This window comes from Spermophilus citellus (assembly GCF_964194105.1).
Source record: "Spermophilus citellus genome assembly, chromosome: 17".
NCBI lineage: Eukaryota > Metazoa > Chordata > Mammalia > Rodentia > Sciuridae > Spermophilus > Spermophilus citellus.
In genome coordinates this window covers 31,133,339-31,155,561 of record NC_138199.1, presented here as the reverse complement: position 1 = coordinate 31,155,561, position 22,223 = coordinate 31,133,339, and the positions used below count along the sequence as shown (strand labels likewise).

Sequence of the window (22,223 nt, the reverse complement as noted above, 5' to 3'; positions counted from 1 at the left end):
GAGACAGAGGTTTATTTAGGGAAAATGGGGGCAATCCCAAGAGAGAGACATGCCTTTAGGGTTAAGCAAGGAAATGTATTCAAAGGAGAATTTGAAGCCCAGTGTGGTGGCACACCTGTAATCTCAGTGGCTCAGGAGGCTGAGGCAGGAGGATTGCACATTCAAATGCAGCCTCAGGAATTTAGCAGGACAATGTCTAAATTAAAAAAAAAAAATTAAAAAGGGTTAAGTGGTTAAATTCAATCCCTCCTACCAAAATTAAAAAAAAATTAAAAAAGGAGAATGTGGGCCACCTACAGAGGGAGAGACAATAACCCATTAGCCCAGGGAGTTAATATTTATAGAGGGCCTGTGCTGGGGGCTGGACTAGGGGTGGAGCCAGGTGGAATTACAATTTCATGCCAATTTTCCCTTCGAGTGGGCATTTCCCTCATGTTACAAGGGCATGGGTCAAGGGCACAATTGTTCCAGGGTGCTTTATGAATTTCAATGGTTCATGGATGTTTCCTGAATTTCAATGGCTTATGGGCATTTCCTTTGAGACTCAGTATCTCTCCATTTATTCCCAAATTCCTATTTCAGAATTCCAAATTGTGTAAGAATCAGGACCAATAAATCCTAGCTCTGTCCTGATGCCTGTAACAGTGCTTACTTAGCACGTTGCCTGGCACGGGGGACTCTCCATACAGACCCCCTCTATGTGCTAGGCCAGTAACTGGTTCCCTTTCTGTGCCTGAGAAGAGGGCTCCTCCTCTCACTCTGTCCTTTCCACTTGTTCAGGACCATTTATTCTCCTTTTTTTTTCAACATGAAACTAAAACATGCTGAGAATAATTTCATAATCACAAAGCTGCCCTCCCAATTGGCCCCTGCTTCTACCCCCTGACCTCCCCACCTATCAGGGAGGTGGGCCTTACCCTGGGCATCCTGCCAAGTTCTTAGCTGGCCCCGCAGAATTTCTAAAGGAAATCAGGCCGAGGAGAGGAAAGCCAGCAGGGGGAGGCAGCATTCCCAGTGCCCAGCTTGGTCTAGGAGGCATTGAAATTCCAGGGCCGAAGTCCTGAGACAAAGATCATAATGAGACAGGAAGGTGGCATAGGAAGGAGCCCATTTGCATGACAATAATTGAGCCAAGAATAGAAAGCTAGAGGGATGCAAGGGTGAGGCTGGCAGCTGAGCTGGGCTAAACCTCACAAATCAGACCATCAGCTCTGCTCTGCCAGGGGGGCGGAGGCTAAGCCCTGTGCCAGGCTTTGGGGGAGGGAGGAGGAAGGAGCCGGACACAGCCCCAGGGGATTGTGGGAACACTGGCCAAGCTGGACTTTGCCTTCCTGCTCTCCCTGCAGCCTGGTGCTGCCTTTGTTTGCCTTCTCCTTCGTGGGCTCTGTGGCCAGAGGGCTAAGTGGGCATCATGGGTACTCAGAAAGTTCTCTGGGATGCCATTGTGATGGGGGCAGGCATCCAGGGCTGCTTCACTGCGTACCACCTGGCCAAACACGGGAAAAGAGTCCTTCTGCTGGAGCAGGTACTGTGTCCTTTCTGCCCTTCGGACCTTAAGGACTGTGTCTCTCTCCTCTCCTAGGGAGGGCTTCCCAGAGCTAAGAGGTTATGAGTGAGGCCAAAGGACCCCAAATGTCACAAATTCTGGGCAGTCTGTAGTTGAGATGCTAATATTGTGTTTCATAACGATTCAAAGTTCCACTTTCCCTCAACCCCTGCAGGCCTTCCAGGTACATTTCTTCCTTTTACTGTCTCTTGGTTCCTACTCACGACTGAGAAGTATCCCAGGCTGTGTTCTTTTTATTCCTGTTACCCAGTCTTTTGTGCCCAAATGGTTGATCCAGCCCAGAAACATAATCAGTTCTGCTCTGGGTAACCTTAAGTAAAGATAATTTTGCCTAGGGGCAAGGGTTGATGTTTAAGCAAAGAGGTAGGATTGTTTCCTGCATTTTATCAACTTCTTATCCCCAAACCCAGCACAAGCTTCTATCTATTCTGCCTCCTCTGAGTAGTAGTGAGATTGGAATTTGGGGATACAGAGAAAGAAAGATCAACTAAGTCTCAGAAGTGAAGCTCCATGAATCCTTGGAATTCAGGGAATGCCCATGAATCTTTGAAATGCAAAGCAGACAACCTATGAGCCACCCAGCCCCTGCCCTTGGCCCATGCTTGTTAAGAAGTAACATAGTGGGGGCAAGGTGCAGGTGCTACAAAAACTGGCACGGAAGTGGGTGTGTTGTGCAAACCAGGAATCCCAGAGGTTGACGCAGGAGGATTGCAAATTTGAGGTGAGCTTCAGCAATTTAGCAAGACCCTGTCTCAAAATGAAAAATAAAAAGGACTGGGGTTGTAGCTGGGTGGTAGAATGCCCCTGGGTTCCATCCCTAGTACTGCCAAAAGAGAGAGGGGGTGGGGAGGAGGTAAAACTGGCATGAAATTGTGTAATCGCCCTCACTCTACTTCTAGTTCAGCCCCTAGCTACTGTTCCTTTATAAATATTAACAGACTAAGAGGTTGCTGACTCTCCCTCTGGAGATGGCCCATATTCTCCCTTGAATGTATGTATATTCCTTGCTTTACCCCAAAAGACCTCTCTCTCTTGAGATGGCCCTGCGTACTCCTTTGAATTTGTATCTGCTTCCTAAATAAATCTGGGTCTCTGACTAGTACATGCTGAAATTTTTCTCCATCATGTATGCCAAGGACCTCACTTGTCCTGAGTGGAGGTCCCCCTTCCCAGGAACTACTCCGGTGACAATAGCAGCCTCCTTGCACAGGGTAAGATGCACAGGAATATGATGCACAGATCTTATTTTTCCTTAAAGGAAAGGTGACCCTATGCAGTGCTGTCCACAGTAACCACTGCATATGTGGGTGGACTCTGTGTTTCTGCAGGGTCCTTGGGCGTGGAGTGCAGGCCAACCATGTGAAAGGCTCTGCCTCACTGGGTTCTCCCTTGCCATTCTGCCTACAGCTCTCCAGCTGGTTAGGGTGTACTTTTCTTGGTAATGAGCTGAGTAGTTAGAAATCTTCATTTCTCTATCAGTTTGCTCATAGCCCAAGGGATTCCTGGTTCATCCTCTCAGGAAACTCTCATCTTTTGCTAAATCCCAGGATAGTTCTCCTATCCTGAGTGATCTGAAGCCACAGAGAAATAGTCAGCATTGCTTCCCTTATCCATAAAATGAGGGGGGCTAGATTAGAATAATCTGGAAGGCTTTTTTCTAATTCTGCTTTTCTGTAAGTCCAAGTGGATGAGATTGTAGCAAGACAACTGGAGACCAGCTAAAAAAGGGATTTGTGGAATGTGAATGATGTTTGCAAAAAGAATGACGAGTTTCGTGTTACTGGAGAACTTCTACCTTAATCACCAAGGCAGTAGATTCCCAGCAATTTGGGAGGCTGAGGCAGGAAGATCGTGAGTTCAAAGCCAGCCTCAGCAATTGAGCAAGGCTCTAAGCAACTTAGCAAAACTCTATCTCAAAGTAAAACATAAAAAGGGTTTGGGTTGTGGCTCAATGGTTAAGAGCCCCTGGATTTAACCCCAAGTATTAAAAAGAAAAAAAAAAAGATGGCTGGGGTTGAGCCTCAGTGGTAGAACGCTTGTCTAGCAGGTGTGAGGCACTGGGTTCGATTCTCAGTACCACATAAAAAAAAATAAATAAAGATATTGTGTCCATCTACAACTAAATTTTTTTAAAAAGAGAGAGAATTTTAATTATTTATTTTGATACTGGGGATTGAATCCAGGGGCACTTAACCACTAAGCCACATCCCCAGCTCTTTTTTGTATTTTGATTACAGATAGGATCTCACTGAGTTACTTGGGGCCTCACTAAGTTGCTGAGGCTGGCTTTGAACTTGTGATCTTCCTGCCTCAGCCTCCTGAGCCTCTGGGATTATAGGTGTGTGCCACTGTGCCCACCCAGCTGAGAGAGAATTCGAAAAGCTTGTATGAAAATATTTGAAGAATAAGTGGCTCGTGTTTGACAGCACAGGATGAGATGGGCCCTAAAGAGGGATGTAGCATCAGAGGCAATGGCTTCCTTTGTCTCCACTTCCAGTTCTTTCTTCCACACTCCCGAGGAAGCTCCCATGGACAGAGTCGCATAATCCGAAAGGCCTACCCTGAAGACTTCTACACTAAGATGATGGATGAGGGATACCGGATTTGGGACCAGCTGGAGCAGGAGACTGGAACCCAGCTGCACAGGTGGGCAGGGGAGGAATTCCTTGAATCAAGGGGCCCCATACCAGGAAGTGCTTTTAACTTGTGAAAAGGAAGAGTATGAATATTTGAAATGCAGTGGGTGAGATGCAGGTGCCAGTCACCTGGAAGAATTCAGTACACCGTCGTTATCATCCCACAGGTCCAACTGGCTCCTGCCAAATTCTGAGTTCTAGGAATGGGTTAGACCTTGGGTCCAAGGCCAACAGAGCTTGAATTAGGAAAACTGTTGGAGAGACACAGTGGGCAGATACCCAGAGTTGGGCAGGCCTGTTTGGCACCTGATGGACTTTGTATTTATACTTCTATGAAGTTCTCTTGTAGGGTTGTGGTTTAAGTAGAGGCTGAGGCTGCTTTCTTGATCCTTATTTTATTTTTAAACCAAGGATTAAATCCAGTGGCACTTAAGTACTGAGCCACATCCTCAGCCTTTTTTATATTTTATTTAGAGACAGAATCTTGCTAAGTTGCTTAGGGCCTCACTAAGTTGTTGAGGCTGGCTTTGAACTTGTGATCCTCCTGCCTCAGCCTCCTGAGCCTCTGAGATTAGAGGTGTGCGCCAATGCTACCAATGTTTTATATGCACTGTAGTATCCTAACTTTTTATGCTGGATCCTCAACCTCCCATCAAAACCCTATAAACTTGGGGCTGAGATTGTAGCTCAGAGGTAGAACGCTTACCTAGCATGCGTGAGGCACTGGGTTCAATCCCCAGCACCACATAAAAAAATAAAGGTATTGTGTCCATTTAGACTAAAAACAAAACAAACAAGCAAAAAACCCTTAAAACTCATTTCATTCTCTCTTACTATCACCTCCCAAATGAACACCGGGTGCTCCTCATGCCAGAATGCTTGCCAGGAGTGGCTTGAAGCTATTATTTCCCTGTTGCTCCTGTGGCTCTCTCTAACCCTTAGGACTGACCTTCTCAAACAATCCAGGGGGAGAAAGCAGAAAACCTGTGATGCAATGGGAACTTTGACCACCTTTGCCTCCCCTCTGGCCTCCTCTGTGATTCTCAGCTGAACTTCCTTTACATAACCCTGGCTCTACCCCACAGGATGGCAGTTATTTTAATGGCCAGGAACCAAAAGGTTACTGTTCTGTTGCAAAAACACCATTAACTTAAGAGAAGTGAAATCCATTATGCAAATACAGCCAGGGCAGCTAATTAAGGACTTATTCAGAGGCAGCTAATGCACCCAGCACCCAAATAAAGGAGCATGTCTTGCTGAGGGGTGGCCTGGAAATGGGACCCTTCCCTGGCAGTCATCTTTGAATACTACTGAGTGTCTTGTGCTAGGAGAAATGCCCGAGGCCTTGGAGGGTACAGTTCTTCCCAGCGGAGGACCAAGGGATGTCTAGCAAATGTAGATGTCTAGCAAATGGAGTTTTTTAGAGGAAGACATTTTCAGAGCCTGACAGCTTGGGTCTGACTTTGTGCTCTAGGTCTTACCAGTTATATGATTTTGGAAAAGTTTCTTCACTTCTCTTTTCTCATGGAGCTTTCTGAAGATTAAATGACAATTTTGTGAAGTTTCCTAGCAACTTTCAATAATTGATGGTCCTTTTTACCTATTCTGGGTCAGCCATATCCTGGGTCCATTGTGCAATAAAGGAAGAAGGATGGGAGGAGTTAAATGCAGTGACAAACACCTGTAATCCCAATCTACTCAGGAGGCTGAGGAGGGATAATTGCAAAATTTGAGGCCAGCCTTGGCAATTTAGGCCCTCTTAAAAACAAAACAAAACAAAAAAAAAGATACAAGGTCTCAATGGTAGAACACCTGCCTAGCATGCATGAATCTCTGGGTTCCATTCCAGCACCTAGAAAAACAAAACACAAACGAGACAAAAGGGAAGACAATCACACAGCCACAGGAATGACTGCAGAAGACAGGAAAAAGGAACCCTTGGATAGGAGATTCCCATAATCTCATAATCCTCTTAATTGGCAGGTGAGGGATTTGGAAGGACTTTGGAACCAGTCAGGCCTATTTCTAAATCTCAGCTCTTATGTACTTAGCTGTGTGGTTTGAGAGCAAGTTGTTTAGCCTCTGTGAGACTCAGTTTTCTCACTTGTAAAGTGGGGATAATAAGTTTTCTCACTTGTAAAGTGAGGATAATAATATCTATTCCATGGAGCTGTTGTGAGGATAAGTATATAATGGGTTTAGAAAAGTACCCGGAAAATCGTCATCATCTTCACCATTTATTAATTTAGAAATTATGGGCTATTCATCCCTAATCTGAAAATCCAAAACCCCAAATGCTCCAAAATCTGAAACTTGATTTGAGCACTAACATGACACTGTAAGTTGAAAATCTGACACCTGATTTTATGTGATTGGTCAGTCAAAACGCAGGAGCACTAAAATTAACTTTAGGTTTTGTGCATAAGGTGTATATGAAACATAACTGAATTATGGGTTTGGACTTGGGTCCCTTCCCCAAGACATCTCATTATATGAAAATGGCCCCAAATCCAGAAGAATCTGAAACACATCTGATCCCAAGTATTTTGGATAAGGGAAACTTGCCCTGAATACAAAACTCATTTAATTCTCCCTATTATCTTATAAGAGGGTTACTCCTGAGTAGTCAGGGTCTTTCCCCTTCCCAATGTACTGGGGATTGAACCCAGGGGTTTCATCCCCACCTTGAACTTGTTGATCCTCCTGCCTCTGTTGCTGGTTTTTGTTTGTTTATTTGTTTGAGAAAGAGATCTGCTATGTTGCTCAGACTGTCCTTGACCTTCTGGGCTCAGTGGATCCTCCTGCCCCAGCTTTCTGAGTAGCTGGGACTACCATTATTGTGCCTGGTATAGTAGTCAGGATCTTAATGCATTAATGTGAATCATATAATTACTATATTCAGTCTAGAACAGGGGTCGGCAAACTTTTTCTATAAAGGCCACTTGGAAAGTATCTCAAGCTGAAAGACCCCAGCCCCATAACCTAAGGCTTGATTATAAAAAGTAGAAAGTATGTAGTAAACAGGTGAGCTCACCACATGACCTGTTAGAAAGGGCACCCTGACCACATCACAGGACATGCTTGAGCAGACTGGGATCATAAGCGGGAATAGGGAGGAAACACAATGTAAACCTGTAAGATTGATGAGTTTTTCGGGAACCTATAGTGAAAAACAAGTTTATCATAGTGAAAAACAAGTTTACCCTTTAAGTGACGTGTATGCTGGATTCAAAAACACCTGTTACTGTGCTAGGTGGAAAACAACTCCTTTTTCCCTATAAAAGATCTGTACCCCAAAGCCCGGTGTGCCAGTTCACCAAAGCTTCGGCTGAGGTTTTGCTGTGCACCCGCAGGCGCCTGTGTATTAATAAACTTGCCTCTTGCTTTTGCAGCCAGTGTGACGCTAGTTCTTTTGGACGGGGGATTTGAGGGTCCGGGGGTCTTTCAAAGCTTTTCAGGCCATATGGTCTCCTATTGCCACTGTTTAATTCTGTCGTTACAGTGTGAAAGCAATGCAGACAAGATGTAAATAAATCAACCTGGATGTGTTCCAATAAAACTTTATTTATGGACACTAAAATTTGAATTTCATATAATTTTCTTGTGTCATAAATGCTATTCTTCTTTTGATTTTTTTTTTTTTTTTTGGTCGCGGAAATTGAACTCAGGGGCACTCAACCACTGAGCCACATCCCCAGCCCAATTTTTTTTTTAAATTTAATTTTGAACATCTTTTCCTACTACACATTGTGTTTTTTTTTTAAAGAGAGAGTGAGAGAGGAGAGAGTGAGAGAGAGAGAATTTTTAATATTTATTTTTTAGTTCTCGGCGGACACAACATCTTTGTTGGTATGTTGTGCTGAGGATCGAACCCCGGGCCGCACGCATGCCAGGCGAGCGCGCTACTGCTTGAGCCACATCCCCAGCCGTCCCCAGCCCAATTTTGTATTTTATTTAGAGACAGGGTCTTTCTGTGTTGCTTGGTGTCTTGCCATTGCTGAGTCTGGCTTTGAACTCATGATCCTCCTGTCTCAGCCTCCCTATCTGCTGGGATTACAGGCATGCACCACTGCGCCCAGCTCTTCTTTTGATTTTTTAATAATGGCCCCAAATCCAGAAGAATCTGAAACACTTCTGCTCCTAAGTATTTAAACACTTCTGACCCCAAGTATTATTTAAACCATTTAAAGATATAAAAATCATTTTGGCCAGATGACAACAGACAGAAAGCCAGATTTGATCCTTGGGTTGCAACTTTTTGGTCCCTGATCTAGAAGATACCACAAAATGATTGTTATTCATTCATTTCCCTGTCTCCAAAGTAGTTCATGCCTAAATCATCCCAGGTCAAAAGACTGCTACCATAATTTTAAAGACATGAAAATATGATAGCCTGTATCTCCCACCCCTTGTGCTGGGGTCTGAACTCAGGGGCGTTCTACCACTGAGCTTCATACATCCCCAGCCCTTTTTTATTTCTTATTTTGAGACAGGGTCTTTCTAAGTTGCTGAGGCTGGCTTCAACCTTGCGATCCCCCTTGCCTCAGCTTCCCAAGTCACTGGAATTAGAGGTATGGGTCACAGCGCTTGGTTCATAGCCTGTATTAAAAAACTATCTTGACACCCCACAGCCCCAATTAAGACAAATGAAGAGTAATGTGAATGTGCTTTAAAAACCTTTAAAGTGCTGTAGCAAGCTAAGTATTATTATTATTGTTATTATTCTATTAACAAGTTCTTTCTTATGGCTAGCCTAGTTTACTCAGGCATGCTAAATTTTTTTTGCATCTTATCCTCAGTAGAAACACAGCAGATAGATATTTCCCATTCTCAGAATGGCATCTGAATAGAGCTGTCTACCTTTAGGCTAAATGCCATTCAAATTGCTTTAGCTTTTACTCTTAATTTTGATTTTCTAAGTGATTCATCATCTTTGTGGTTCTTATTTCTCTCTAGATTCTTCTAGAAGAACCGGCACAATATAACTGATAGAAATAAATGTACTTAATGCCATTTGATGATGATTAAAAAAACCAACCTCTTTAGGAATTGGTAGTTAAGGTGGTTGCCCAATTCTTTTTATTCTGTTCTGCTGCTTCCCAGTGACAGCGGCATACTAAACATGGGTGGGCTCCGAGTATTTGCATATATTCTGGGAACAGACAATGACACATGTGTCAGATCACAAGGTCTGAATCTTTTGTGATTCGTACAGCCAGGATGCTGATACCAACAGCAAAGCCCAGCTCTGTGGACCATCTCTTTCCTGCCCCTCCTTCTCCCTTTGAGTCCTACTATCCAGCTCCTGACCCGAGCTGCCCCTGCTTCGCTGACAATATCAGACAAGATCACAGCCGTAGGCAGTACAGCTGCTGGCAGAACCTGGTGGCCCCCTCCGCAGCTGCTGCTTCCTGTGTCTGCGAAGTGTCTGGCTTGTCAGCCACATCCCCTCCCTGGAGCAGTCTTTGTTAACCAATTCCACCTCGGCCCACTGAGCAGAAGATGAAACACAGAGAGCGCCTCCAAAAACCAACAAAGACAGCAGCCATTACCAAGTCCCTTCCCCAAGGTGACTCTGAGACCTGGCTTACCTGGCACTTTTAACCAAGCCAGGGGAACGCTGGAGCTTGGGATGGGAGGCGGAAGATGAAGGGAGAGTTGTCTTCCCCTACAGTTCCTCCCACTACCACCCTGCACCCTGTCCCGCACTAGAAGCCCATGGAAATCCCTGATTTCCAGCTCCGTATGTCACATCATAGGTGTTAGTGAGGCCACCGAAGAGTCAATAAGGCCCTTGGGAGGAATCTTCAATGACCTCTGGGAGGAAGGTACAGTTCATACCTAATGCTCCCAACACAGCCGCTGGGCATTCTGGGAGGTGGGAGCTACAAAATTTCTAGGGTTCCCTGGCAACCTGGGCTGGCTTCAAATCCTCCTTTCCAGGCCAGCCCTGGCCAATCATTTCCTGGTCATTTTTTCTCCCCCGAAGATGTCTTTGTCCCTACTCACCCTTTCCTTCCCAAACTTTGTAACCTGGGTCTGAGCAGAAAAAGAGGGGAGGCCTGGATCACATGAGTGAGAAACGGATGCAGAACAAGTAGTCTATTTATTGGGATCTAGGAAAAGCCATTAAGAAAATAAGCACTTAAATGATTTTCAATCTGCCCATGGAAGTCATCTGTCTTCATACTGGGGGGAAAAGGCTCGTTCTCCCATCCTGGTTTTGATTGACTGATTTCCAATTCTCTGAGCATTTCCCATAGGAGCCTCTCACCTATCTCCCATAATGACAGGCCTTTGCATTTCCAGGCAGTGTTTTACATTTATTTCCGATTTGCTCATAATGGTCAAAAATCTCTCTCCAATCCAAGGCATTTCTCCAACAGCGCACGGTTTCCCTCAGGCCAAATAGCTCAGCTGTGATCCACGGAAAATGAGAATTTCCCAAATGCGTCTTCGGACTAGGGGAGGGTCCGGCATCACAAATTCAGATGGAAAATTTCCCACTGTTAGATCAATATCTGGGCTAAGAAATAAATGCCACAGGGGCAGAGAGCTGGAGCAAAATGATTACAATCGGCACAATTACATTCACCGGCAGAATCAGCTTGCTGATTACTCCTAGGGATGGGGAGCTCCCCCCTTCGTCCACCGCAGGACAGCTTGGGAATTAGAACATCACTCAGCATTTCATAATTCGACAGATTTGCCCGTTGTCTTGGCATGAGTTCATTTTTCCTATAGAGTACGTCTCTGTAAGAGTTCTTATTTCAAAGAAAGAAAGAAGATGGAAAGAAGGAAGGCAGGAGGGAAAGAAGGGTGAAAAGAGGGAAAGTAAATTTCAGACTATACGAGAGATCAAGGCTGCTATATGGCGGGTAGGAGTTGGAATATGCTGCTGTGGAGTTTCCAAGCCAGAGATCTGACGTTATATCTGCGTAGGTGAGGTGTAAGCCAGGTCTTTCCCAGAAGGCTATCCAGCCAAGACCTCATCAGGGAAACAGGGAACAAGTACATACACCAGAGGTTGGGGGGTATAGCTCAGTGGTAGAGCACGTGCTTAGCATGTGTAGAGACCTGGGTTCAATCCTAGCACTGCAAAAACAAAACAAAACAGAAAACCCACGTGGGTGACTTTTTTTTTTTTCCCTGCAGTGCTGTGGGTTGGATGCAGGGCCTCACACATGCTAGGCAAGTGCCACTGAGCTAACCTCCTGGGTGGCTTTCTAGTTATCTTGTTGACCAAAAAGTTTACTAGGCAACTTTCATTACCTGAAAACCAATCTGAAGTCCTTTGGGAACCACAGAACAGAGGCTGTCTCCCTGGCTGGTGGGGATTTCTACAGCGTCTTTCCTCTGCTGAGTTCTGAAGAGGCAGTAGCTGGCGTTGCTATCTCACCAGTGGTGAATGCCGGGTAGGCGGGGGCCATGGCAAATGGATTGGGCACGCTGCGCGGCTCTGTGTACTGACACCGGCCCCCGGGCCTGCTGTGTCCCTACCCCCTCCCAATCTTCTCTTTAATCCCCCCAACCAGATAATGTGGGATTTGGAAGCATGTAATATCCATGAGACTCCATTATAGGCTATTACGAGCTTTATACGCAGAACCTGGGGGATGTACCAGGATGCCGCTGGTCAGTGTGGCTGCTGAAATTGAGAGGGACCATTCCCAAGGGCCCAGGGGGACCATCCCATTGTTTAAACAGTACCCCCACCCCTGCCACAGAGAGCTCTAGTTTCTTTTGATAGAGAGGCAAGAAACATTTAAAGAGAAACTGCTTTCACTCCCTTACAGAATAAGAAGGACAGAAGGAGGTATAGGGGAAAACAAAATCAGAGAATCGTTGAATTTATTGCTAGAGCCCAGAGAGACCATCCACAGGGGGTTTGTGCATGAAAGCACTGTTGGTATTTGGGGTGAGATCTTCTCAAGCATTACAGATTTAGGGTCCTTGAACTCTGCTCACTAAATATGAATGGGAACTCCAGCTATGTGACAAATGTAAATATGGCCCATGCTATTTCCATTTGTCCCTGGGTAGAAGGGGGATATTATCCTGGTGTGGAACCACCAAAGGTCCAACAGGCATATGTCACAGAGGAGGAATCTGGGCCTGGACAGGTAAGTCTCCAGATCAAGGTCATATCAAGGTGATACCAGGGTTAGAAGCAGAGCCAGATCTCTCAACATAGGACCTTTTCCACAAAACAAGCAGCTTCTGAGAAGGAACTAAAAGACAAACAGGGGCTGGGGTTGTGGCTCAGCAGTAGAGCTCTCACCTAGCATGTATGAGGCCCTGGGTTGGATCCTCAGCACCACATAAAAATAAATAAATAAAATAAAGGAATTGTGTCCAACTACAACTAAAAAATAAATATTAAAAAAAGACAAACAGACACACAGGAAGAGACAAAAATATATGATGAGAAAAGGGAAGAGGAGAAGGAACAGCAGGGTGGGAGAGAAACAGAAAAGAGAGATCAACATAGAGAGTGGTTCAGGGGATGGAAGGAAGGGGAAGAAATCTTATCAAACTGATTGTACATCTACCATTTTCAAGGGATGGAAGATGAAAGAGAACTTAGGATCTCTGCTCTCTCAAGGGCAGGATGAAGGGACAAGCAAAAAAATAGTGAATGCCAATGGCGCAGACTTGGGAATGGGCTGGAAACCAGGACTCTGAGGACCAAATCTTCTCCTGCTCTTGAACGTGAGGCTGTGACTCACTTTCACTTGGGAAACTTGTTGAAGAATGAACGTGAAGGTCCTTGATACCTACCTTCACCCAAATAGCCTTGTCTTTTCTCTAACAGGCAGACTCAACTACTGCTGCTGGCATTGAAGGAGAATCCAGAACTAAAGACAATGCAGGCCACTCTGTCAAGGCACGGGATAGAACACGAGTATCTTTCATCTGGAGAACTAAAGCAACGTTTCCCAAATATTCAGTTCACCAGGGGAGAAGTAGGGCTCTTGGACAAGTCCGGAGGTGTCCTCTATGCCGACAAGGCCCTCAGGGTCCTCCAGGTGACAATGTGTAGCATTGGGACAATCCAACTTCCTGCTCTGGGTATCCTGGGTGTCAATCATCCAGCCTCAGACCCCCTTCTGGGTGAGGGCCTTTGCCCTGCTGGCTTTGATCTTGACTTTTGGGAGAGGGCATTTGTATATACCCTGCTGGCGCTGTCAACCTGGGAGAGGAGGTCTAGATTCTGGCCCCTCTTGGCTGCCCTAACTAAAGGGCTCTTTGTTCACCAGGGTGAGCCACCTACACAACTAATTCACCTTTTCCTGTTCTGTCTTGTCAGGAAGCGATTCGCCATCTAGGAGGCACAGTGCAGGATGGGGAGAAGGTGATGGAGATAAGACCCGGGCAACCAGTCACGGTGAAAACCACTTCTGGGAGCTACCAAGCCAAGAGCGTGATCATTACTGCAGGTCCTTGGACCAACCAGCTCCTCCGTCCCCTGGGAATTGAGTTACCTCTCCAGGTAGGAGAAACCGGAAGACTGAGAATCAGTGCTTGAGAGAAGAAGCCTTGGACTGGGCGTGTAGCTCGGTGGTAGAGTGTTTGCCTAGCACGTGCAAGGCCCCAGGTTTAGTTCCCCAGTACTGCAAACAAACAAAAAAAATTGGGTAAGACAATGGAAGGGTGCAGGACCCCAGAAGAGACTGCTCTCACTGACTACAGTGTTTCATGGTTTTCTGCTTTTCTCACACTCTTGCTCCCCTGCCTCAAGACACTGCGGATCAATGTGTGTTACTGGCGAGAGAAAGTTCCTGGGAGCTACAGTGTGTCCAAAGCCTTTCCATGCTTCCTGAACCTCGACCTGGCTCCCCACCACATCTATGGGCTGCCTGCGGGAGAGTACCCAGGGCTGATGAAGGTGAGCAGAGAGGTCAGGAGAGGACAGCTCGGTACCCATACAGATCTGGGGCAGCTGCTCTAACTTGCCCCTTCACAGTCTCCCCCAGGTCCCAGTGGACAGCAGCAGGAATCTACTTCGTTACTATTTGCTGTTTGCAGCATGAGATCCTCAGCTGCCTAGAGACCCAAGCCAAGGGAGCTTTTTCCTTGCAATCATAGGGTGGGTGCAGGGATGGACACCAGGCAACCTCATGTGGCCACACTGTATATGTCATGATAGATGGGGACATCCTGTGTCCACGCCTTCCCCTTGCTGGTTGGTGCATGTGGAAGGCCAGCATCACCGCCCACACTGCTCTATGGGGGCCAGGTCTGCTATCACCATGGCAACAGTGTGGACCCTGAGGAGCGGGACTGCCCCACAGCCTTCTCAGACATCCAAGACGTCCAGATCCTGTGCCGCTTTGTCAGAGACCACTTACCTGGCCTGAGGCCGGAGCCCGACATCATGGAGCATTGCATGTACACGGTAAGGGGACTGGTGGTCTCGCCAGGTCTGTTCTAGCTCTGGAGAACAGGGGAAGGAGACCGATAGACCTTGTGCTGGCCAGGCCTGACTCCATTTGACCCTTGACACAGTGCTTCAAACAAGTGAGCTAATTTCTGGGGGTTGGTTCACCTCCACGAGAAAGGGCCTGTTAGGGTTTATTTGTATTTTTTTTTTTTCATTAGGCAACTAGTTTTTGCCTGGTAGTCCTTCATTATATTTCCCAGAAGAGTTCTAAAAGATTTTTGTGGCAAGATGCTCCAGTTGAGCAGGACTTTGGGGACAAAGAAGAGAGACAGATGTCACCAGAGCTGGAGGCATCTTGACTAAAGTTAGTTTACAAAGACGATCTGAGCACCTACTGTGTTCATAGCTCAATAGGAGGAGAGAGACAGATGGATGAATGAGGAAGACTGGCACACCCAGAGTGGAGACGGGGCCTCCAGGAAGCATGCATGTGCCCCAGCTTGTTCTTTCTGGAAAGAAATCCAGCCTAGTTCCTTCCCGTCAGAGCCTCCTCCCCATCCTCAAAAGAGACAAGTGTGTTGTTTCTTTCTAGAACACCCCTGATAAGAATTTTATTCTCGATCACCACCCGAAGTATGACAACATTGTCATTGGTGCTGGATTCTCTGGTGAGCATGAGGATCAGGGGAAGGGGTGCCCACAAGCTGACCTACCTCAGTGCCAGGAAAAATGGTATTTTCTACCCTCCTAGCTGCCCACACAGGGCTAAAATCCTGGACATTGAATGTATAAGGAGGCTGGGTAGGCAGAAAAGGGGTACCCAGGGCGGGAGGTGATTTCTGGCTTTGGGGTAAGACCAAGAGGAAAAGTAGCCCTCTCTGGGGTAAGTGGGGAACATCTCCAGAGCCCAAACTCTGGGTCCCTGAGGATGCTTGACAATCTGTTCTCCTCCTTCTAGGGCATGGATTCAAGCTGTCCCCTGTTGTGGGGAAGATTCTGTATGAATTAAGCATGAAATTAACACCGTCCTATGATCTGACACCTTTTCGAATCAGCCGCTTCTCTGGCCTGGGCAAAGCCCATCTTTGACCCCTGACCACCAGCCCCCCCTTCTGTGCACAGGAGCCCTCTGCTGGGGAGGACTTCTCAGATGGAAGAAAGGCCCTGGGATATCATTTTAAACTCCTGCTTCTCTTGAAATCCCTGCAAACACCAAGTAATTGAGTCTGCCTCTTTCTCTAGACAGCTCCCCAATTTCAATGACCTTCTCTCTCCCTCCTGGAAAGCCAATTAGATGTTCCATCATCTCAGAGTAGCAAGAACCTTGGGACTGGCTCAGGAGACCAGAGCGGTGGTTAAAAAAATTTCTCTTTATTGGGGACATTCAATGAACATGGGGTGGATTTGGCTAAATTTGCCCAGGGGAGGGTAAACAAAAGACCTAGATCACTAATGCCCTTGGGGTTCCTTTTCCTAAAACTAGAGTCATCCTCCATCAAAAAATTCCCATACCATCTCACCCTAGTTGCACAATAAATGCTTCTTGAAAAAGATTTGTTGAACAAACAAATAATTGCATTGCATAAAAGTCTGCGGTGGGCTTTCTTTTCCGTATGACCTTATTTCCCACAGGCTCTAATTGTCTAAATTAGCACCATAGAATCCATTACCCTAGGCATCCACAGAATCTCTATCCCCCTCCACGCTCTCTCAGCACCCCCTTTCTTTGAATTCTTTGTCTCGTCCTCATCCTCTCTCTAGATCTGTAAAGATGCTCAGTTCCCCAGTCTCTCATTAAGGTGTATTGTCAGGTCCTTATGAAGATGGAACTGTTATACCAGAAAGAAGGAGCGAGACACACTCGCTTAGAAACCCTGTTCAATGTTTGAATGTTAAATGTGCCATTTTATTATCATTAGCATTGCTCCCACTTAATGAAACAGCATCAGCACCGAGGCGGCTGGCCTCCTTGCACTAATTGCTTCAGAAGGGAATGGGCTCATAATGACCCCAGGGTGGCTGGAGGGTTAAAGGGTATAAACAGGGACTCAGGCAAGGCTTGGATGCACTCAGGTGAAACCCAAGCAAGGGGACCCCACCCCCACCCCGATCGGTCCAGTTTCATCCTGGAGAACAGGATTTTAAATGCTTTGGAGAGAGGAAAGCTGGAGCTGGGTGGGGTAGATATGTTAGGAGGAGTCACTGTGTGGGAAAAAATGGGCAATAAGAACAGGAGGCAAAATATTCCCAAGGAAAATACAACGCAGGCAATTGTTCTTAACTGCCTCAGTCCTTAAAGGTCTAGGCACATGTATTAGCATTTCTCCAGTGAGATATAAAAGCCAGTGACCCTGTCAACTCCATGCCAAGTCTGCTTTTTGGGTGATCTCAGGTGGTTCTCTGAACCTCAGCCTCTGTCAAGTGGGTATAATAATACTGACCATTGCTATAGGGGCGTGTCACTGTCAAATAAGATCATTCATTCATTCAATTACACAGATAGTTATTTATCTTCTACTGTGTAACAGGCAGTGTACTAGGCAATTTGAATGTATCACTAAATGAAACAGAGACAAATTGCTGTTCTGAAACAATATGTTTGTTCCTCAAAAAACAGAACTACCATATGATCCAGTAATTCTACTTCTGGGAGTATACTCAAAAGAATTGAAAACAAGGTCTCCAAAAATTATTATTATTATTTTTTTAGGTACTAAGGATTGAACTCAGGGGCACTCTACCACTGAGCTACATCCCCACCACTTTTTTTCTTTCTTTCTTTTTTTTTTTTTTTTGAGAGAGAGACAGAGAGAGAGAGAATTATTTTTAATATTTTTTAGTTTTCGGCGGACACATCTTTGTTTGTACGTGGTGCTGAGGATCAAACCCGGGCCGCACGCATGCCAGGCGAGCGCACTACCGCTTGAGCCACATCCCCAGCCCTTTTTCTTTCTTTTTTAAGTGTAGATGGACACAATACCTTTATTTTTATATATTTATTTTTATGTGGTGCTGAGGATCGAACCCAGTGCTAGGCAAGTGCTCTACCACTGAGCCACAAACCCAGCCCCCCAGCTCTTTTTCATTTTGAGACAGGGCCTCACTAAGTTGCCCAGGCTAGCCTCTAACTTGCAATTCTCCTGCCTCAGCTTCCAAAGTAGCTGGAATTTCAGGCACGCGCCATGATTTCCTGCTCAAAAGATTATTTTATACACCCATGTGTAGAACAGTGTTATTCACAATGGCCAAGAGGTGGAAACAACCTAGATGTCCATTGATAGATGAGTGAAAAACATGCAGTATGTACATACAACAGGATACTATTCAGCATCAGAAAGGAAGACAATTGTGATAGATGCTACAATATGAATGAAACTCAAAGACATTGTGCTAAGTGAAATAAGCCAGACACCAAAGGACAGACAGGGCTGGGGTTGTGGCTCAGCGGAAGAGCACTTCCTTGTATGTGTGAGGCACTGGGTTCTATTCTCAGCACCACATATAAATAAATGATTAAAATAAAGGTCCATCAACAACTAAAAAAATATTAAAAAAAGAAAAGGATGGACACTGTACTATTCTACTTTATACCAGTACAGTGGTCACATTCATAGAGACAGAGGGTATCATGGTGGTTGCAGGGGCTGAGAGGAGGAGGAGGAAACAGGGTTTTGTTTACGGGTACAGAGTTTCAGTTTTGCAAGATGGAAAGCGTTCTGGAGAGCAATTGCATAATAATGTGAATAGAATTAATGCCACTGAACTATAGATACCTAAAAATGGCCAAGGCGGTACATTTTATGTTATGTGTATTTGACCATAATTGTAAAAATTCCTATTTTAATAGAGCTTGCAGTTCAGTAAGAAGACATGGAAGCAATACATATTGTAAATTATGTCATATATTAAAAAGTGATCATTCCTTTGGGGTAAAACAGAGCAGGGTGAGAACAGGGAGTGCTGGGGGGATTCTGACCTTTTCCGTGGGTGGTTAGGGTGAGTCCCACTGGTGCGAGGAAGGCGTTTGCAGTGCTGGGGCTGGAACCCATTGTCTTGCTGTGTGTTAGGCAAGTTCTTTACCACTGAGCTACACCCAGGGCCTAAGGGAGGGCTCTGAGGAGATTTGGAGGAGGAGAATGTGTGAGCCATGGGGGTCTCTGCAGGCAGGTAAAAGAATGTCAAGAGTTGTATTGAGGGGGAGAGAGAAAGGAGATATGGAGAGAGACCCAGATGTGCTCCTAGCAGCTGTCAAGCTGACCAAGCTGGGGAGAGAGGGTGTTAGGAATGTCTCCTCTTGCTCCTGCTGCCTGTGGCTCTCTCTGCCTTTTCTGTTGGTGCCATCCTCCTCCCCCAGCCAGCTGCAGCTCCCCTTCCAAAATATCCAGCCTTATTCAGCTTGTCGGTGACAGCTAAAGGAGGGGACCAATGTCTTGTGGAGGCTGAGAAAGGACAAATGGGGGAGGCTACCAAGCCCTGTCGGAGCTGGTGAAATCTTCCGAAAGAGAGTCCTGTGTGTGTGTTGGAGACAGCAGAGAGAGGGTGGGCGAGTGGGGTAAGTTGGGGTCAGCAAAGAAAGGAGTATGGCAAGGACCTGGAGAAGAGGAGACTGGAAACGTGCAGATCTTCAGGGGTGCTGTGCAGCCCCCAAGTCAAAGGCAAGGGGCAGGAAGGCCCAAGTGGGAGGAAGTGGAAATTTCTTAGTGGGGGTAGGATGGGATGGCAAAGGGGAGAGGCACTGTAGGGAATGGTTGATGGGCATAGAGGAAGGCCAAGGGCAATTCGAAAGGGGTCGGAGGACGACTTGCTGAAGGATTGGCCCAAACAGGCCACTCGGTATCGGCTCGCTGCTTTCCTTCGGCCGCCGGAGGGTGGCCAGGCATTCTCTTTCAGACAGCCCCTGCCTATCTTCAAGATGGAAGGAAATCAGAATCAATCAGGCAGACAAGAGGAGACCTCTGGAAGGGCAACTGGGGTCCGCACAAGGCTGCAGGGGAGAGATAAGGGCAATGAAGAGAAAGAGGCTGGTGTGGTTGCCAACCAGACCAGGGAAAACAGAGGCAGCCTAAAAATAGACTGGGGTGGGGAGGGAGGAGAGCCAGTCCCCAAAAGGAGGGAGAGCCGAGGCAATTGATGCCATCGCTACTCTGACCCAATTCTTCATCTCTCAGCCTCACCAAACTGACAAATGAGGGCTTAATGGGGAACAAGGGAAAGATTGGCAGAGAGGGAGGAGAGTCGGGGGGAAAGTAATCTGGGTCCCGAAGCTAGGCGATTGTGGGATACAAATCAGTAGCCATGGTGTGGAAGAGAGGAGATACTTGGTGTGGTTAATAGTAGCTCAACCCTCCCCAGAGGGTGGTATCCTGGAACAGGTTTCAGAGCTTAAAGGATGTGAGTTTTACTTGGAAGAAGTTCAATGATCTAGAAAGGTTTAAGGAGGCAAACCAGGAAGTGTCAGCCTGGACCCAGTAGGCTGGAAAGAAACTGGAGGCCTGCTTTTCACTTCTCAGGGAGAAGTGAATTTAAAAGGGAATTTCGTTATTTCAGTGCAGTAAGAGGGATTTAGGTTAGACTTCAGGAAATCCATCCCATTGGGCAGATATGTGAGATATTAAAACAGGTCCGCAAGTGCTCGTAGGGTATTCTTTCCTTCTAAACAATGAGAAGAAGCCCACCTGCTTGAGTCTACAGAGGTTCATCCGAAGGCCAGGGCTTCCCACAAACCTTTGGAAGACTGTGGACTACAGAGGAGGGGGGGGGGGTCTAGGAATCTTATTTCCCTGGTGGTAGGGTAAGAAATGGGTATTTGGGCTCAGGTTGTCGGGAGAGGGAAGCACAAGGTGGCCCAGATCTGTCTGTCCTGGAGGCAGCAGGGACAGGGGGCAGGATTCTAACCTACAGGACCCAATGGCATTTACATAACTTTGAATAATGAATAAGCCCAGCTCTGGGGTTCCTGGTCCGCACTGCTCATCTGCATCTTTATTAAGCTTTATAAATGATTCAGCTCCCTGCACCGCCCCCCCACCCCCAGCCCTGCCCAGCCTGCCCCAAGCATCAGGGTAGTTGATTGCTCATTATTTTAGACTAGATTTGTTTCACCAACATTCAGTGAGGCATGGAGTGGGGGACACAGGAGGGAGGAACATATCCAGAAGGCGAGTGGGGATGGGGGGGTAGAAGAATGGAGGACAGGCATGGCTGCGGTGGGAAGTGGGCTCTCTGCTGGGAGCACTAAGGGTGCAGGCGTCATTCCCCAACATGTTCCTGGGGCCAACATTTTAAGGAGAGACGGGTTTCTTAGATTCCCCAAAATGTGCTGGATTCAAATCCCACACAAATCCCCGGTTTCCCTTATATCTGCTGCCAAGCCCCCGGCAGGCCCCTCGCTCAGCTCCAGCTCCTCACACAGCCACTTGAGCAGCCATGGAGTAGAGCCCCCGGGGAAGTTCTCACATTTTCCTGAGGCAGGAATTTTGCTATTTTCATGGAAAAAAAAATCTGCTATGCTTGCAAGGCAAGAACAAGCACTAGGCATATTAGGGGAGAAAGAGAAAGAACAGGCACAAGGTATGTGAATGCATAGGGGAAAGGACTCAAAAAAGGACCCGAAGATGCAGAGCTCTCAGCTTGTCGGAAGAGGCATCTTAGTGCCAACTGCCCTGGGAGTTGCCGCACCTCCTGGCTGGAGCCAGGGAGAAGTATTTAACAGCCTCGATGACGTGGAGGAGTTGGCAGGAGACTCCTGGTGGGGGGAAAGGTAGAGCATTTCTCAACCCTGGCTGCACATTAAAGCCACCTGGGGAGCTTTAAAAAATATGATGCTTGGGTCCCACCCAAGGCCAATTAAATCAGAATTCCTGGGAGAAAAAGCCCTGAGCACAGTATTTTTTTTCTCCAAAGCAGCTCAATCTTGTCTCAATCTTGGATTAAACAAACGAACACACACACACACACACACACACACACACACACACACACATGTATAAACACACATACATATGCATACTAAATATGTAAATAAAACACACATATAAATATATATTAAAAATTTATGGGGCTGGGGATGTGGCTCAAGCGGTAGCGCGCTCGCCTGGCATGCGTGCGGCCCGGGTTCGATCCTCAGCACCACATACCAACAAAGATGTTGTGTCCACCGAGAACTAAAAAATAAATATTAAAAATTCTCTTTCTCTCTCTCTCTCTCTCTCTCTCTCTCTCTCTCTTTAAAAAAAAAATTTATAATAAAATCAGGGAAATTTCCACATTCATTGGAGCTGGGCCCAGTAGTGTTCACCTATAATCCCAGCAACTCCAGAGGCTGAAACAGGAAGATCACAAGTTTGAGGCCAGCCTCAGCAACTTAGCCAGACTCCCATCTCATAACAAAAAAAGGAGTGGGGCCAGGCAGGAGCTGTGGTGCATGCCTGCAATCCCAGTGGTTTAGGAGGCTGAAGCAGGAGGATCATGAGTTCATAAACTAGCCTCAACAATTAGGGAGGCCCTAAGCAACTCAGCAAGACCCTGTCTCTCAATAAAAAATGCAGAAAAGGGCTGGGGATGTGGCTCAGTGGTAAAGCATCCCTGGGTTCAATCCTCAGTACCAAAGAAACAAACAAACAAGAAATAAAATAAA

The 22,223-nt window shown here is 46.4% G+C and overlaps 1 protein-coding gene across 1 annotated transcript; it reads left to right on the top strand.

Annotated features, from left to right (window-relative positions):
* Nucleotides 1-1,411: 1,411 nt before the first annotated feature.
* Nucleotides 1,412-15,995, top strand: PIPOX (pipecolic acid and sarcosine oxidase; the record flags this gene model as incomplete). The annotated part of the gene is made up of 8 exons (XM_081272956.1): nt 1,412-1,525; nt 4,065-4,213; nt 13,019-13,232; nt 13,514-13,696; nt 13,946-14,092; nt 14,444-14,602; nt 15,180-15,255; nt 15,546-15,995. The coding sequence occupies 8 exons, from the start codon at nt 1,412-1,414 to the stop codon at nt 15,674-15,676; spliced, it is 1,173 nt and encodes a 390-aa protein (XP_081129082.1). The 3' UTR covers nt 15,677-15,995.
* Between the last annotated feature and the right edge of the window lie 6,228 nt (nt 15,996-22,223).